General features: G+C 41.0%; 1 protein-coding gene across 1 annotated transcript in view; it reads right to left on the reverse strand.

Moving 5' to 3' along the window:
• Window positions 1-1,190: 1,190 nt before the first annotated feature.
• DOCK5 (dedicator of cytokinesis 5) overlaps window positions 1,191-15,169 on the reverse strand; it is a 64,272-nt gene continuing 50,293 nt past the window's right edge. The window contains exons 41-51 of the mRNA XM_019470396.1: window positions 13,501-13,582; window positions 13,213-13,297; window positions 12,345-12,431; window positions 11,694-11,870; window positions 9,523-9,606; window positions 8,585-8,722; window positions 8,306-8,472; window positions 7,331-7,508; window positions 4,837-4,975; window positions 3,240-3,340; window positions 1,191-1,292 (exon numbers count right to left, since the gene is read on the reverse strand). Of these exons, the coding sequence (XP_019325941.1) occupies window positions 1,191-1,292; window positions 3,240-3,340; window positions 4,837-4,975; window positions 7,331-7,508; window positions 8,306-8,472; window positions 8,585-8,722; window positions 9,523-9,606; window positions 11,694-11,870; window positions 12,345-12,431; window positions 13,213-13,297; window positions 13,501-13,582 (1,340 nt within the window). The remainder of the gene's footprint in view (window positions 1,293-3,239; window positions 3,341-4,836; window positions 4,976-7,330; window positions 7,509-8,305; window positions 8,473-8,584; window positions 8,723-9,522; window positions 9,607-11,693; window positions 11,871-12,344; window positions 12,432-13,212; window positions 13,298-13,500; window positions 13,583-15,169) is intronic.

The following is a 15,169-nucleotide window of genomic DNA, read 5'->3' on the forward strand; positions in this document are numbered from 1 at the left end:
ACAGCCACTAAAGTCCAGTGGCTGTTAAAAACCCAGATCAAGGGAGGCTATAAAACAAAGTGCAAGTACTGCCACAAATGGGCGCAGGAAAAAAAAAAAAAGAGGATGAGAATTATTTATATTCGTGTGAATTTGCCCAGCCAAAGTAAAGGTTACAGTAACCATCAGACTTTGTTTCTGAGGTCAGGATGTGTAACTAGTTTTGCACACTCCATCCTCTCAAAGCTGCTGGTACCAGTACAGTGCTGGTATCAATGCAGCTTCTATTCTTCTCACATAGTCACAGGAGAGAAGCAACTTTTTACACCCTATTAAAAAGCACAAAGATGAAATATTGTACCAAATCCCAGATGCAAGCACAAACCAAGTAGGTAACATAATTCAGGGAGGAGTATCAACTGCTCTGTAGTGTCAAAACCACAATCAACAGTGAAACTATGACAAAGTACTGGTGAACCTAAACTCTCCATTGGGAGTGAGCAACTGCCACTACTCGAGCAGAGATGGTGTAAGGCAGAAAGTCTGCGCTTCATCTTAAATACATATGATGACTAGCAGAAAAAAAGACTTCTTATTCTGCTAACAATGCTCAGGTCTCTGCCTGCAATCAAGCATCTTAGGAGACTGCACATCATACACCAGCACCTGACGTCTCAGGAGCCGACATTTCACAACTTAGGAATGGCTGCGATCTGTTTCACTTCGTGCAAATCAGGGCTTGGCTACACTGCTGGGGCAGAAGGAGGGATCGGTGCATGAGTACAGCTGTAAAGCTGTAACGAACTTATGTGAAAATACTGTAGTGCACATCTCATACTGGTGTGGCTTACCTTGTTTCAAACACTGGTGCAAATCACTACTGTGACAGATTTACACTAGGAATGAGCTGCTGAAATTGCATCAGTGAAAAAACTCGGGACAGACAAGACTAAGACAGGCAAGAATTCCAGTAGGGCGACTTCTCCTGCTATGTGATTAGTGTCTCAGTACTGGAAGAGTAAAACAGAGGTTGGGAATACAGTCACAATAACAGTTCCTTTTGGTATTTCCCAAAGAAAACTCTAAGGGGAGTGAATGGAATGGCAGGCGAGATCACTAGTCTTTCGGGTCAGAGAGCCCCAGCATGTCAGTAAAAAGAAAGCAGCCATTTCACTCTAGGCGCTTGCTGTTACACCAGCAAGTGATGATCCTCACTGCAATCCTTGCTCTGAAGAGACAACGCTGGATTTTCTGGTTTTTGGGGGTGGAGGGGGAGGTTTGGCTTCACGTCTGCTGGGTAGTGGTGGAGCAACCTGAGAAGATAAAACAAAAACACACAGAAAAATAAACCATTACTGGCAAGTTAAGACATTCTGCTTTACCAAACAAGAAATCCCAAAGGCCCTGTAATACTTGATGTTTCTTTCAGGACCAAATGTTTGAATTCAGCCTCTCAGTACCACATGCTATTGATGACAGGGGCAAACAAGGACACATCCCCAGCAGATAACAGAAGCAGATACGTTTTAGTTGCTAGAATACGCTTTAGTTGCGGATACACTTTAGTTGCTTCTGACCTGCAGCCTGACTTTGAGTCAGAGCCATTTGTCCCTCTGTCCCACGTTTTGTTCATCAGTAAAATGGCAATAAACCCATTTTCCTCAATGTTTCAAAATTCAACTATTTTTATCTTGCTGGCTTGATGAGTTGCACCAAGTGGGCCAAAAGGATACGAAACACTTCCAAATCAGAATGGTACAACTAACTCCATAAAATGGTAGCAAGTAAAGTTCTACTAAAGCAAGCCCAGCTTGCCCGGCACAGGGGCTTGTAGGGCATTCCTTGTTCTTACAGGAAACTGCACTAGTGGGTTCTTTCAAGTTGGCTCTCTGCTTGTTTTAAGGGGCATCCTGTAAACAAATGAGATGTGAAAGGCAAGGTAAACAAGAAGCTTGTGTGCTCACCACCTGCTTAGCCAAAACTGTCAAGATTTCAGGACTATTTTAACTGAAGGAGGACAGAGTCAACTTTACAAGAACAACAAAGTAACAAAACCCTTCAGAAAACACTTTTACAATCTCTCTTTACAGCCCTTCAAATCCTTTTCATTTGGCTGCAAGCCAAGGTCAATGTTGCAAGCCAGAACATGTCAGTAATTAGTTTTCCTACAAGGCTCAAGGGAAGCAGGCTCTCTATTAATCCTCTTGAACCAATGACTCCCATAGCATCCCTAGAGCTGGCATATTTCTGCCATTCACACCACCTACAGCAGCTATACTGCCCCTTTTCAGAAGCACAGTCAATTCTGATCAAATGAAGGGCAAAGTAGAAAACCTCCTATTTATCCCATGCTCCAAAGCTTTATGCCAGTGTCATTTCTCTCTCTCTAACAGAATTAAGTGATCAGCTGTTTTATTGTCTTCCTGTGTTGTCCGAGGTAACATATTTTGTTAAGTGCAGTCATTCTTTAAATTTGTTTTGGTTAAATTCCAGTTCATCTCACTAAGGTACTCCATAAATCCTCTTTGCAAACTGGACTGGGGAAGACATCCATCCCTTTCACAGTTACAAAGGGATGCAATTACAGTCTCATATCAGGAGCACCTACATTTCAGGGGCAGATGAAGTGATTCTGACACAGTGACCAGAGTATTTGCATGTGAAGTATCTGCAAGCCGTTTGGAATCCCACAGGGCAAGAGAAACATTAGTGACACTGCATTAAAAAAAACGGCAATTTGATGTTCCTAGAAGGAAACCAACTTCATGAACTTGAGAAAAAGGCTGTGGCTAAGATGGTGATATAACACAGGCTGTTTTAAGTGACTAACGATGCATAACTTGAAAAATTAGATTCTTCTGAGCTGAGGACTCAAAAGGAGACATTTATAATCTCTGAAAATGTGTGAATTTTTTTTCCCTTCTTTTTCAGGACCAGATTACTGTGCTATTTTATGTTGATCATGTTTTTGAAACTTTTTAATCATTGTGCTCGTTTGTTTTCAATATATCTTCCCACCCCTATACAGAGTTTGCCTAACCAAGGACAACACAACTCCCACTTGAAAAGAAGGGACTGCACTTGATAGCCTTCTCTTGATGCAAAAAACTTTTTATTCTTTTGTGGTTTCAGGGAGTGAACCAGTAAAATGATTAGACTAGTTTCAAGTAGCACCACCCTAGAAGCAGCTTGGAAAATTCCACTGGTGTCTCTTTCTCAAAAGCTGTTTTCCAAAAAAATGTCAGCTCTCATTTCCTTACCTCCACAGAATTCCTCGGGTTGCTATTCTCATAGGGTTTGCTTTTGGGCGGAGGTGGGGGTGGGGTGCTCTGTAAGCCATCAGCTTGCAATGAGGGAAAACCTAGAAGCAACAACAATAATAAGAAAAGTCATTAAAGTAGGTGGAAAAGGAATGGGAAATGGGATGGACCATGTAGAATTTTAAGGGAGAATCATTTAATATCTTGTGCTTTCGATCTGCTAACAGTTCTCCGCTTTAGCAGCTAAACCTGAATGGTTATGTCAAAGTAGAGTCACAGTCGTATCTCCCTTAAGTTCAAAATGCTCAGAAGAGTTCTATCTTCATCAAATGAATCTAAGTTCATGTGAAAAATGCATGCCTGAGAGAACAGAAAACTGAATCCATTATCACATCTGCAATGTTCAGTGGGGTTTCCTTTCACTCTGGGCCTCAACCTGAGAATTCACTTTGATTTTAACTCCAGTTGATGAGTAGATAAGTACCCAAACTTCAGAAGAATTCCTAGGAAGCTGTCCTGCTACTAAAGGCAATTAAAACCACTTGCTAAGTAGAAGAGTGAGGTTTCACATTCCTTTCACAGATCTCTCTTCATATAGTATTCCTGCATTTGTTTGTGTTTCTGGTTGTCTCCCCACCCCGTTCCCCACCCTGATATGTATTTTTTGGTTTTAATCCTCTCACAACAGTTTTATGCTAGTTTAGTTCATTATCTACAGTGGATTCTGAATTTATATCCATATAAGAGAAAGGACAGTCAGGTCCTACATATGAACTTCTGTTCCTTTAAAAAAAGAGCAGTAGAGTGAGAAATGCAACAGCAAGCAAGGAAGTTGTCAGTGGTGACACTACAGTTGTATTTTTACCTTAGCCATATTTATATGCCGCTTCAGAATTAACTACAGAGCTTACTGGATATGCAAGGAAGGTAACTGCGCAAATTATTCATTTTGCTAATTCTTCAAGATAAATTCCTTCTCTTGCAGATGTAACATTTATTAGCTGAGTTTCCAAACCACAGAGCAACTTCTCCTAAAACTTTTTGCCATGCAATAGGAGTTATCGTTCATTAATTAACAAAGCCTTCAGGGCTTGCCCAGAAAATTTAGCCATAGACCTGATCAGAAATACTATGCTGAATTGATGCAGTTCCATCCAGTGAATTCACAGGATAAATTCCTCTAGTATGTGCTCTAACCACCTGACTTGATGCTTTTACAAGCATCTACATTGACTGCATATGATGTTCACCTCGAGGTTTAATATACCTTCCCACAAGTCAATACAGGAGAAAGCAAGAAAGAAACTGAAAAGATAAAAATTGTTCTCTGGAATTCATCTGATATGCTAATTTTAACAAGTGATATGTAAGTCACAAGTATGATCGTAATGCCTTTGGTAACACTGCCAAATTCTGTTATCTGACAAAAATGTCTACAAACATTAACAGCCCAGTCACTTTCTGTGAACTACTTCAGAGCAGTTCCTCCTTCCCTCTCTCCCTCCCCAGTGAGGTTAGCTCAGCAAATATATAGTAATTCCTACTACTGCAGATACTGTCCTGAAGGATGTGACAATTGCTCTATAATAGAACTTACTTTGGGTTCTTGGGGTTTTGGGAGTGATGGGTGGTGGGCTGCAAGGTGTTGATTGCTGGATTGAAGAACCCTGAAGCAAAGTCAGTCTGTTGTCTCCTAATTGAAGACTCTTTGGCCTTTGTGCTTTTCCTGACATGCCCTGGTTGAAAGAGAGAGTAAACAAAACCTTTAGAAGTCAGCAAGGTTGCTGCACACGTATCAGATAATCAGACCTGTCACAAAGGCATCAACATGCTCCAGAAGAGCCATGCATAAGGGAGAAAGGTGCATTCAGGTAAAACATAAGAGTGAAACCACTGCCCTGGCCGAGCCATGTCAAAAGGCATACACTGTGCTCCTATGACACATGCAGTTTTCTGTGGGACCTTACTAACTGCGTAGCAACAGTAAACTGTTTTTAACGACCGTAGTGTATTAACTAAGAAGGGAAGACGTCAAGCTGAAAAATTGCTGTATTTGACTAGCAGTTCTGCGAACAAATTTTGGGGAAAAAAAAAAAGTCTTTCCAAGAAGAAAAAAAAAAAGATGAAATTCTGGGTGCAAGTCAGGACTGCTAGTGTCATGCAGCTCCTTAGGGTTGTGAAACAAGTCTTTTTCAGGCTTTACAGAGCAAATCCCTTGCATTTGGGACGCAGATGATGTTGTTCCAGTTCCTTCCAGGGTCACGCGTGTCCTCTGTCTCTTCACTCAAATCGTGAGGCCATCTGAATACGGTCCCAAGAGTCCAGTGCATGAATATTACAGTCCTTTTAAATATTAGTTTATTGCTTTACAGAGAAGGCTTTCACTTACACATATAAAATTAAACTCACTGGGCTCTTTTAGAGATCATTGTCCATCATTGAGCAGTTCAGTATTTCTCACTGCGCAGAAGGGACCACACATTGGTGTGCAGTGAATATAAAACTTACAAAGACCAAAGCTGCTGGACATACAGCAAGCCTTTGGTTCCCTCTGGCTTTCTAGCTCCCAAGCAGCTTAGTCAAGAGCTGCATAAAAATCAGTCTGTCCAATTCTTGGGCTGCACTATGCAGCTTTGGAACAGACCAGCTATAAAAACCAGCATTCTCTGTACTTTGCAATGTTCTTAAGCATGAATATAACCCTTCACCGCTCATTCACTTCAGTAAGCTGATCGCACATATAAATTTGCCCTCAGAGATATGGGGGGAGAGGGGAGGGTGGGTGTTCTGTTTTGCATTTCTCAGCTCTCTGCAATGCAAAGTCTTGGACAGACATGCCTTACTGTCCTAGCGAACTCGTCAATACAAACGGGCTTTCTCCCAGATCTTTTCCCTCCAGTTTTACTTAATAAAGTGATCAGCAGCTGACATCACAGTTTGTGGGTTAAACCCATTTAATTCTTCCAGAGGCAGAGGGCCAGGCCTCTTGAACCACTAATATTTACGACCCCAGGTTTTCCTCGAGTGGAAAGCCTGTCAATACCAAATGACATGATTCTAGAACCACAGTTCCCCTTTTTATAAATATTCTGCACACTCCAAGTGCTGGCAGCGTCACTCAGATTTGATGAGAATTCCTGAATATATAGCAGCATAACCCGTTCCTGCCAGATTCAGTTGAGATCTTGGGAGGGAGAGGGAAATAGAAGAACTCATGCTTTCTCATTATTTACGCAGTCTGTGTTAAGTCAAATTAGTATCGCTGAGCCACCAGCTTAAATACTCAGCTGCCTAATTCTCGCATACTCTCTGACCAGTGTAACATAGTCTTAGCATAAATCAGAATAATACTCCAAGGTCATACAACTCTACTTTTAGGCTGAAACTTAACCGTTTGTATTAGGTGATCATTCTGAATTCCTCTGTCAACCTGAATGCCTAACAGTCTCCAATATATTCCTCAAGACAACACTCCTGTGGGGGTACAGATTCTCTTTTATTCCTCTTTCGCAAATAATTTGCTCAAGGAGTAAACACTCCTGCCCTCACGCAGGCAGTCTGGACCAGAGTACAGACTGGAAGAACCAGTTTTTCAGAGTCCCAAGCTGGTGACCTAACTACCAGACCATCTTTTTTCAACTCCTCAATCTATCAAACTGATCTTCACCTTGCAGTACGTTTGATTTGTGCTGTGATGCTGACCGATAGCAGCTGAACATCTGGCTTGCCAGCTGGATTTGAGTGGGCTAGCAGTATCTGCTTGCTCCGACAAAACCAGAACAATGCTACATTGTGCTGAGTGCATCACACAGTCCTCCACTCCTACAAGAAATGAGGGCACTGAGCACCTAGAAGAAACATCAGTGCCTCGTACTTCCAGTTTGTACCTTAAGCCAAACTGCAGTTCAGTCTGTGACACAAGTTTTCCAAATAAAAAAGTAAGAATTACTCAGATGACCAAGGCTTTTGGTATTTGAACCCCTCCCACTATTTAATGAAGTTCCCAATGACAAGCATGGCTGAAAGCAACGGAAACACTAAAATCTCCTGCTGTGGATTTTATTATTGCTATTATTATTTTATTTTTTTACCATTTTGGAAGTCAGTTCCATTTCTGGCTCCTTCTCTACAATAACCTGAGACTTGCTAATACTCCAGTCCTTCCGCTTGAGTTTGCTAATCCGGTTATCACCATCATCTTTCATGGGCAGTTCCTCGGCTCTGGAAGCTGTTGATATTCTTCTCTCCAAGAGAGGCTCCAGAATAGATCTGTGGCCCACACCGAAAGAGTGAAAAAACATGAAACATTAGTCTGTCAGACATTTAAAGTGCCATCTGTTAAAAAGCTATGATCTCTTAGTCTGCGTAAGAGATTAACGTGAAAAACTGAGTTATGACCATGGAATTTTCAGTAAGATTTGCGCTCCTAAGTTACCCTAGCGATTTTGAGTATAATGCCTTACGTACAAGATAAACTGTGATCTACTTGCAGAAGGAGCCAGAGCTGCATTTTATGCTGAACCCTGCCACCGAGTCTGCTGTGTGACCTTGAGCAAGTCACCTAAACTCCCTGGCTACCACAGATGCAAACTAGATGTACAGAGAAGTAACATCAGGAAATGTTTCCATGTGTGGCAGCTCCTTTTAATGCCATGTATGCAGCTGCAAACAGGTAGGCAGAATAAGTACCATATGACTATGCACCTCTTTGCAGACCACATCAACCTAAATTACCTTGTAGTATCTTACACCTCTGTTTTCCAGCATTCCTAGGAAACAGAAATAGCATGCATCTGAAATACACTGCCTCCATCCCTCTTCAGTATCATGTAGATAATTGGGACTCCAGAGACAGACAGTCGTGGGTTCGATTCCCAGAACTATCCCTACCTGTGCTGCAAACACCCTATCTGTAAAATGGAATAACAACATTGGCCTCCATTTAAAGTTTTAAACGTCTAGGTATTACTATTGTGTATGGAATAAATCTTCATTTTAAGAGTAACTAATTCCAGCAAAGGCATATCCCCACTCTTGTAAATCACACATAAAGGCTGATTACTAACCCGTCTGAACCTGGTCTGGAGGAAGTGCTATCAGATGACGTGGAAGATGTAGAGACCACAGAAGACGCCACAGATGTGACAGAGAGCCGTCTCAGTGTGGAAGACATGATATAGGGCAACACGACAGAGCCTGACCTGCTCTGTTTCCTTTCGGTGAGGGAGGGAGGCTGCAGACAAATACGCTTGTGATAAATCATGTAACACTAACTCACTCACAAGTGGGAAAGGGGAAAGTTGTGTTTCTTTAAGGCAAAACACTAAACAACCAGGTACGCTTACCAGAGTTATTACACCGTACTGCTTCTCCACCTTCTTCTTCAGCTCTTTGAAACAGGCTGTCAGTCTGTCATGTAGAGGCTTCAGCTGTTCCGTCAGCTTCTCACCATGGATCCTAATCCCTTCTGCCAACAACGGCATCTGAAAGGAGGAACAAAATTAAGCTACAAAAGGACAAATCAGCTCTCCTGTTCCAGAAAGGAATTTTCTATGCATGTTACACATTTCAGATACAATCAAAGGACTTAAATCAACTTGTTTTGAGTTTGCAGATGCAAAAAAAAGCAATCATACAGTAACGAAGCTCTGCTGACTCAAAACTTGTGACACTGTACTAACTTGATTGTTTGTTTGAGCTCCATGTGTTCAAGAAACATGAACACTTTCCCCATCTATACCTATGATTCCCTTTTCCCTACTCAGATTCCATATTCTGCTTTGTAAAACACAGCATGTGAAATGATGGAGTATCACTTCTTAGCCCCCAAAGCTATATGATTGTGAGGTAGCTTTAACTGGGCTCTGTTGTGTGGAAATATGTAAAAACTGGTCTGCAGGGATGCAATTTGCATTACTAAAAAACTAGGGCAATTTTTCATTGCCATGCAGGTCAAAACAGACAACTTTCAATGGTCAGACTGACAAAACATTAGGTCTGATGATTAATGAAAAGGTAACAGATATTTTGTTACACTCATGAGGGAAAAAATCCACGCCATGTTGGTAAATATTCCAGAATCACATTTCAGAGCAACACAAGGTACATGGAACAGCCTAGGCCACAATTTTAGAATATGACAGTTTCCTCAAAATAAAAAACAACTGTACACACATCCAGATTGTTCTTATAGTTTTTATCTGCATTATCTCTCCAAAACAATGATGATGGAAAAACATCTACACTCATACATAATGCTTCCACTTCTTTCCCCATACAATACCTGTAGAGCAATTAGTTGCTTAAGCAGTTCAATTTTATCTTGATCTTCAGGATGTTCTTGAAGATACTTCTCTGTGAAAAAGGCCTGAAAGCAAAGAGAAGATGATACAGACACCACATTGCTTTCACAGCTAACAAGTGAAAGATCCTTGTACTTTAAAAGCAATTAATTGGCATTATTCCTCGTAGCAAAGTTTGGTTTTAGTACCACCGTGACACAAAGCTGAAGGACAAAGAACCATTTGCTGAGAACTGGGAAGAAAAGAGACTTTTTTTGTAAAAAACAAACCAACAAATCTTACTATTTTTTCAGTGAAACACTGATATGTAAAAAAAGTTACTTCATCACAAGGATTTTCTTCAATTCCAATTGCCTTCTCATAAAATAGTATTGTTTTGAGTAATCAAGGCTACATTACTTGTCACTCAAATGCGAGTAGCAGATCCTGTCTCTGAGTTCTCACTTCAAGAAGTCTCATTTTTAGCATTCAACGACCTACAGTACACAACGACATGCAAACAACCTCCGCTGCAGAAAGGTGAACGGGGCATCTCCTGCCTGCAATTTCCTTAAGCTCTATGACTTAAGCCCTTAAGTACAACATTTTCACATGGGGCTCGTTACAAAGATTCAAGTAGAAATAAAGACCATGTTGAGAGTTTGACTCAGTTTTGATTCAACAAAGCACCTTTAGTCTACACTTCTTATGTGTTTACCTTTAATCAACAGAATCTGGTATCAGTTTAAAGTTGAACAAACACAAGTACACTTTCTTGGACTGAAGCCTTAAACTTGTGCCAATTCACACTATGTGCTACAGTGTATTATTACATTGAAATGTATCACAATTCCTGGTCAGAAGAATTTAATTTTTTTTTTCCTAGATAAAATCCCTAATAATTTTTCCATTTGCTTTTAAAACACGTCTCTGATCTATTTCAGCCTCTGCATGTATTTCTTAGTTCTGTGTTCCATTAACTGAACTGTATGTACAAGTGTTTATAGGCCTAGTGGTATGACTCTGAAAAAGGCTGATGTCAAGAGGAGGTTAGCCTGTGAAAGGACTGCTGGGTAGGTCCCAGTGGATTTTTCTCGAAAGTGTTTAATTATTGCAAGAAGAAAGCGCATGTTAAAAATGCAGACTTTGGCTTTTGGCTACAATGAAACAATTAAAACTCAAGATTTTAGCCGCCCACAAAAGCCAAATGTTCTGTACTGATCTTCAGCTGAAATAGGAAAATATGAACCAGAAATGAGTATTTCCAGATGTGGTTACAGATACTTTGTGTTTCCTAGTTTTAACTGCTTTCCCACTTTCGTAATTCTAAACTTCATGTCAACCTTAATTCATAAAATGGGAGGATTTAGGGCCAAATTCAGCCCTGGCAAAGTATGCGACTCCTCTGGAATCAGCAGAGTTAGACCCCAGATAAATCAGACCCTCTCCCATTTAACTTTTGCACTTCATTTCACATGACTGGAACACATCTGAGAAGAATTAAATGTGTTTTAACACCATCCATGCAGTTTATGGAAATAAGCAATATATTCTGTGCTGGGAACACCATCATTAGATACTGGGAATAAACAGCTTAAGTTAAACATCACAACAAAGGAAGAACATACACTGTTCAACTGAAGTCAACTGAATAAACCTTGATAGGAAACACTGTTTTTTTTCCTGAAAGATATGCTCTTTGCTGCAAGACTACAGACAGATTATCTGCTGGAAAGAGAAATCCTCATTTGCCTTACCATTCTATATTAATACAATGGAGAAATGTTAGCTCTTTTGCTTTTCTTTGTTACTTGCACCCGTCATTGGGCTGATCAAGCAGCTCAATGCCCCCACGAGGTACGACCATGTTATTATCACCACTGTAAATGAGGCCCGATGAGTTGGATCACTCATCTCTGTGGCAATGCACAGCACCAAAACTAAACACTAAAACGCTAAAGATGTGGGAGTTTTCCACGTTCCAGTCTAGTGGAAATCTCTTATCTTTGTTCTTTTCTCCTCCTCTTTGAGCTCTTAACGGACAGACACAGCTACAGAATGCACTATATCTGAGTAACAGCTGAAAACTGAACTTGAATTTCCCATGTTTCAATTCAGGTCTTCAACATTGCAGAGGTCAATAGACTGAGCCACAGATAAACGTGAAAAAGACCTTTTCATAGTTGGTATATCCCCCCATGACTGCTGGGTCCACAATCCCATTCAGGAGCATAGAGAGAGGATGTACAGGAAGACTCCGGTCCCAGACATGCTGTTGGACAATGTTGCTGATTTTCTCATTGGTTAGCTCCATCGTTTCTATGGCGTTCTCCAAGGGGCTGATCTCTTCCTGACGGAAAAAGAAACAGAATTCACCTCCACTTCATTCACCTCCACTGAATATGAAGTTAAGTAACTCCTCGTATATGAACAGCAGCTCAATAGTTTCCAGCAGAGGATTTTGGACCCCCTGTGCTAACTATCTTGCCATTCAGAGATGAATACAAGAACGATCTTATACATTAACCTGAAGGAACAACAGTTTAGGACTTGGCTGCTGACTGTGGAGCATGTTACAGAAGTAACCGCTCTCCCAAGCATTACACAGTCAATGTAGAACGTTGCTGCCTTGGGTAGAGCTGTTTGCAGAATGGCATAAAAAGACAAGCACATCAAAGAAGATACACATTTGCTTTTATCTGAAGCAGAAGTTATTGGTGTGCCACATCCAACAGTGGAAGGACTAGTAGTCCTAACTGTCGCAAGACTCTTTAATCTACCAAAGATTGGAGGGGATGAGACCCAGCTCATATGCAGAACCCACCGTTGTAATCTGTTTGACTTCAAACCACTTGAGGATGCCTGGAAATGAATACGCTGTCGTGTAGGTTGTCCTTTCTATCCACATATTCTAGTTAGAGAAGGAAAAAATTCCAAGATGTAAGGAAAATACTGGTCTTGCAATTCAATTCTCTTCTGTGGTAGAGCACGGAACCAGGCTTTAAGCACTAGCTGGCACGACTTACACAATGACTTTCACCTTCACTAACTGGGACAGAAACCAGTGTTTTTGGCAACAAATACCATGTCTACTATTTAAATGGTATCAACATTAGCGGCAGTAGGCTGTTATCCTTCATGTGGACCACTATTAGCAGGACTGCAATTATGGCATATTTAGCCAGTTATATGCAACTTGCTCAACCACTACACATGAGCAACAGTATGTCTCACAGGCAGCAAGGAAACATGCTGTAACACTACATCCAAGGCTCACTCTCCACTGCAAATCTTAAAAGTTGGCCTGAAGTTGAACTGATCCTTCATGGTTAGAGGCTGGCCTCCTTAAGGATAGCTACATCATCCACAGTCTACCAGACACACAGCTGCACTCTGTAGGAAGCTGCGGTTAGACAGCACAATATTCATGGATTCTAGATCAAGGATTTTGAGCATTACAACTTCAGCTACAGAGCCCCTTGACATTATCACATTTGGCTATACGTAAAGGTTGCAATGCGAAGAATTTGCTTCTCCTACATTTTAATAGCAAAACTCCATTGCCACAGGTGGAGAAAAAAAATTGTAACAGTGCTGTTCAAAATGCCAGCAACAAAATAAATAAATGCATAGAACCATTTTCTCATAGCACAGACACCCAAGCCAGCTGGCATCAAAAGAAAAGGACTCACAGCAAACTCGTTGTCTGGGTCTTTTTCTCCTTTCCTGACTGGTCGGGAGTGCGTGAACTGCTGTACCTCGTTTGCTCTATAGTAGCTAGAAAGAAGCAGAGTAAATGGTGAGTTTTATCACCTCCCATCCTCCTTACAGAAACATTCTTCTGTTTCCTCTCAAAACCAACCACATTTAAACTGGACTGTGAAACAAATTTACACGAGACACAAAGGCACTCCACCTTGTGCCTAGGCTAGTTGAGAAAAATATAGAGGAAATGTTGAGGGAAAAGGAAAAGAAATTACTTTAAGATCTGTTCAGGAACAGGTTTATCTTTATAATTAAGTGGCAGGTTCATCACAGGCTTTACAATAAAGCACTGCACATCTGAGCAGCTATAGTTAAGGATGAAAAACTATGAATCCTTCTGGGAAAACAGGAGAGGGAGAGGAATACCCTTCCCGTTCTCATCAAATGTCAGACTTCTCAACAATTCCCTGTGCTCTTGTCATGTTTGAAGAAAAATACTTAGTAGTTCATCAACCATCACAGGCATTATATTGTTTCTTGTAGTTTGTATGCTACTCATGAACTAAAAGCCCAAAAAGATAAGGGCTGTACTAATTACTTCCAACTATTGAAATTCCCTGCTGAAATGCTTGGGAAGCCTGGGTGCTACCGATTTCTACTTTGGGGACAGGAAAACAAGATTCTGCACTAGGTTCTGTAATGGATGCATCTGTCTCTTCTCTCCCCCCCACTGCCCCATGGTTATTTGTCAGATTCTTCCAGTACAGTGAAGCTGCCGCTCCCTCCCAATTTTTAAAGCAATAAAGCTAACTGAAGAAAGTAGGCTGGTTTTAGTCAGTGAATATCTACTTCATCTTCAGCTTGTGCACCTGTGAACCATGACAGAAATTAAAAAGTTAGTAATAGTATCCCCAAGCACAACAGCTTACAATGTTGTTCCTCCAGAGTTCTAAGGACTGTATTGAAGGCTTTACCGAAGTAAAAACCTGTATGGAAAAGGAAAGTATAAACAATGATTCTATGAATTGGACCCACATTAATAAGTTATTTCTGTGAATCACCTGCCAATTGCACTCTGAAGAGGCAATGTTTTACTGGTGGGTAGGGTAGCCCCATACATCCTTTTATTTCACTGAGGGTAGTTCTAAACAGTATTTGGAAAGCAAAGGCAAGGTTATTCCGCCCGCACTGAAGAGCCAGATGGATACTAGCCAAATCTGAACCCAAAACCGCATAGCCACATTAGATCAAGCACTGAGCCCAAGCTAATATATTCTCTCTCTCAGGAGAGCTTATTAGCTTGGGCTTCATGCCATGCTAAGTATGCTATACAGCTTCTAGTTCAGAACTGGTGGAAGACTAGCCTGTTTAACCGTGTAGGCATTCCCTGAGACTGTGTACAGCTCACTTAATATCTCCAGCACATTATTATGAAACAACCAAAGGAAGAACAAGGCATTTTATCATAAAAGAGTGAGGAAGCAGATTCTAAGCAAAAGTAAAAAAGAGCCTGAGACAAAGGAGGTTAAAAAAGCATGAAATTAAAACAGACTACAGAACCATCAACCCCTGCCTAACACAACAGTGATTTGGGCACTCAAACTCCTCATCTTTTCAGAAGGTGTTTGTAAGAGTCCGAGAAGAACCTGTACCAAATCCAAGCTATGCAGCTGCTCCCCTTTACAATGGGGCTATGCCAAAGACCCGGAACCAAACACCCCCAAACTTTTGGAAGAGTTCAGATCTGTATCCAAATTTTGCAGTTCAGGTTCATCTTGAGCCAAAAACATTAGAACAAACACAAACAGATGCAAAGGAAGTAGCTGAAACAAAGCAGCAATAGAGGAGGCATTTTTTGATACCAAGTTTGGTCTTGAATGAATTTTAATTTCCTATGTGGATTTAGTGCTTGGCAGGCTTATTGCAAAGGAAGCATCTGGTATC

The sequence above is a fragment of the Aptenodytes forsteri genome, unplaced genomic scaffold (assembly GCF_000699145.1).
Source record: "Aptenodytes forsteri isolate BGI_AS27 unplaced genomic scaffold, ASM69914v1 Scaffold158, whole genome shotgun sequence".
Lineage (NCBI taxonomy): Eukaryota > Metazoa > Chordata > Aves > Sphenisciformes > Spheniscidae > Aptenodytes > Aptenodytes forsteri.